At 41.2% G+C, this 918-nt stretch overlaps 1 protein-coding gene across 1 annotated transcript in view; it reads left to right on the top strand.

The window, feature by feature from the left end:
- The first annotated feature begins 275 nt into the window (after positions 1–275).
- The window catches only part of prl2 (prolactin 2), a 3,257-nt gene continuing 2,614 nt past the window's right edge, over positions 276–918 (top strand). Inside the window, exons 1-2 of the mRNA XM_037122047.1 lie at positions 276–412; positions 728–915. Of these exons, the coding sequence (XP_036977942.1) occupies positions 391–412; positions 728–915 (210 nt within the window). The 5' untranslated portion in view covers positions 276–390. The remainder of the gene's footprint in view (positions 413–727; positions 916–918) is intronic.

Genomic DNA, 918 nt, shown 5'->3' with positions numbered 1-918 from the left:
ATGCTCTGCCCAAATGAATTTAACAATTTTGTAAATGCTACTTTGAAACAGAGTAACAAAATGAAAGTGTACAGGGGTAGTCAGTTATGATTTAAGGAGGTCCAGACATGAGAAATTATATTATATGCATCATGTAAATATGTATGTACACACATATATTTCCTAACACCGCCCTCTCTCTCTCTCTCTCTCTCTCTCTCTCTCTCTCTCTCTCTCTCTCTCTCTCTCTCTCTCCTCCCTCCCTCCCTCTTTCTCTTGGATATTAAAGTGTAAGAGGGAAATGGTCATTGAGGGACCCTCATATGAAGCTGCAGGGGTCTTTGAATTGACAAGCGTGTGCACCTTCTGCACATTCTACTCTGAGACAGGAGCTCCTTCAAGCCCTACAGAATGCCTGGAAGCATCGGACCCGGTAACTATTTCAGAACTTACTAAAAGGAAAATCTAGGACTGTCTGTCCTCTTTATGCATGAATCCTCTTCTGTTTCTAGTCACTATCATTATGTTTCTTTATTTCATTCATTCCTTGATTTATTTTATCATCTTAAAACATCCCCAAAACAAACACAAATGCTCTTTTTCAGTAGTGCCCATGACTGTCTCTCAGTTACACCAGATTCTTAATAATAAGATATGATTCAGATGAACCCAATAACTTTGTTCAATGCAACAATATTTAGTTTTATCATGTTTCTTTGTTGTTCTCTTGGTCTTTTATCTCTCCTAGTGTCTGTTGTGTGGGTGGTGTTGGTCTATCTGTTGTTCTGCAGCAGACTGCTCGGTGTGGGCGCAGCACCCATCTGTACCAACGCCCAAGCTGGGTGCCATGCCCTCTCCTTGGCCAACTTATTTGACCGGGTCATCCAACACTCAGCCAGAATGCACGGCATTTCTAATGACCTTCATTCAGAATTTGTA

Source organism: Acanthopagrus latus, chromosome 14 (genome assembly GCF_904848185.1).
Source record: "Acanthopagrus latus isolate v.2019 chromosome 14, fAcaLat1.1, whole genome shotgun sequence".
Classification (NCBI taxonomy): domain Eukaryota; kingdom Metazoa; phylum Chordata; class Actinopteri; order Spariformes; family Sparidae; genus Acanthopagrus; species Acanthopagrus latus.
This window is presented reverse-complemented; position numbering and strand designations above follow the sequence as displayed.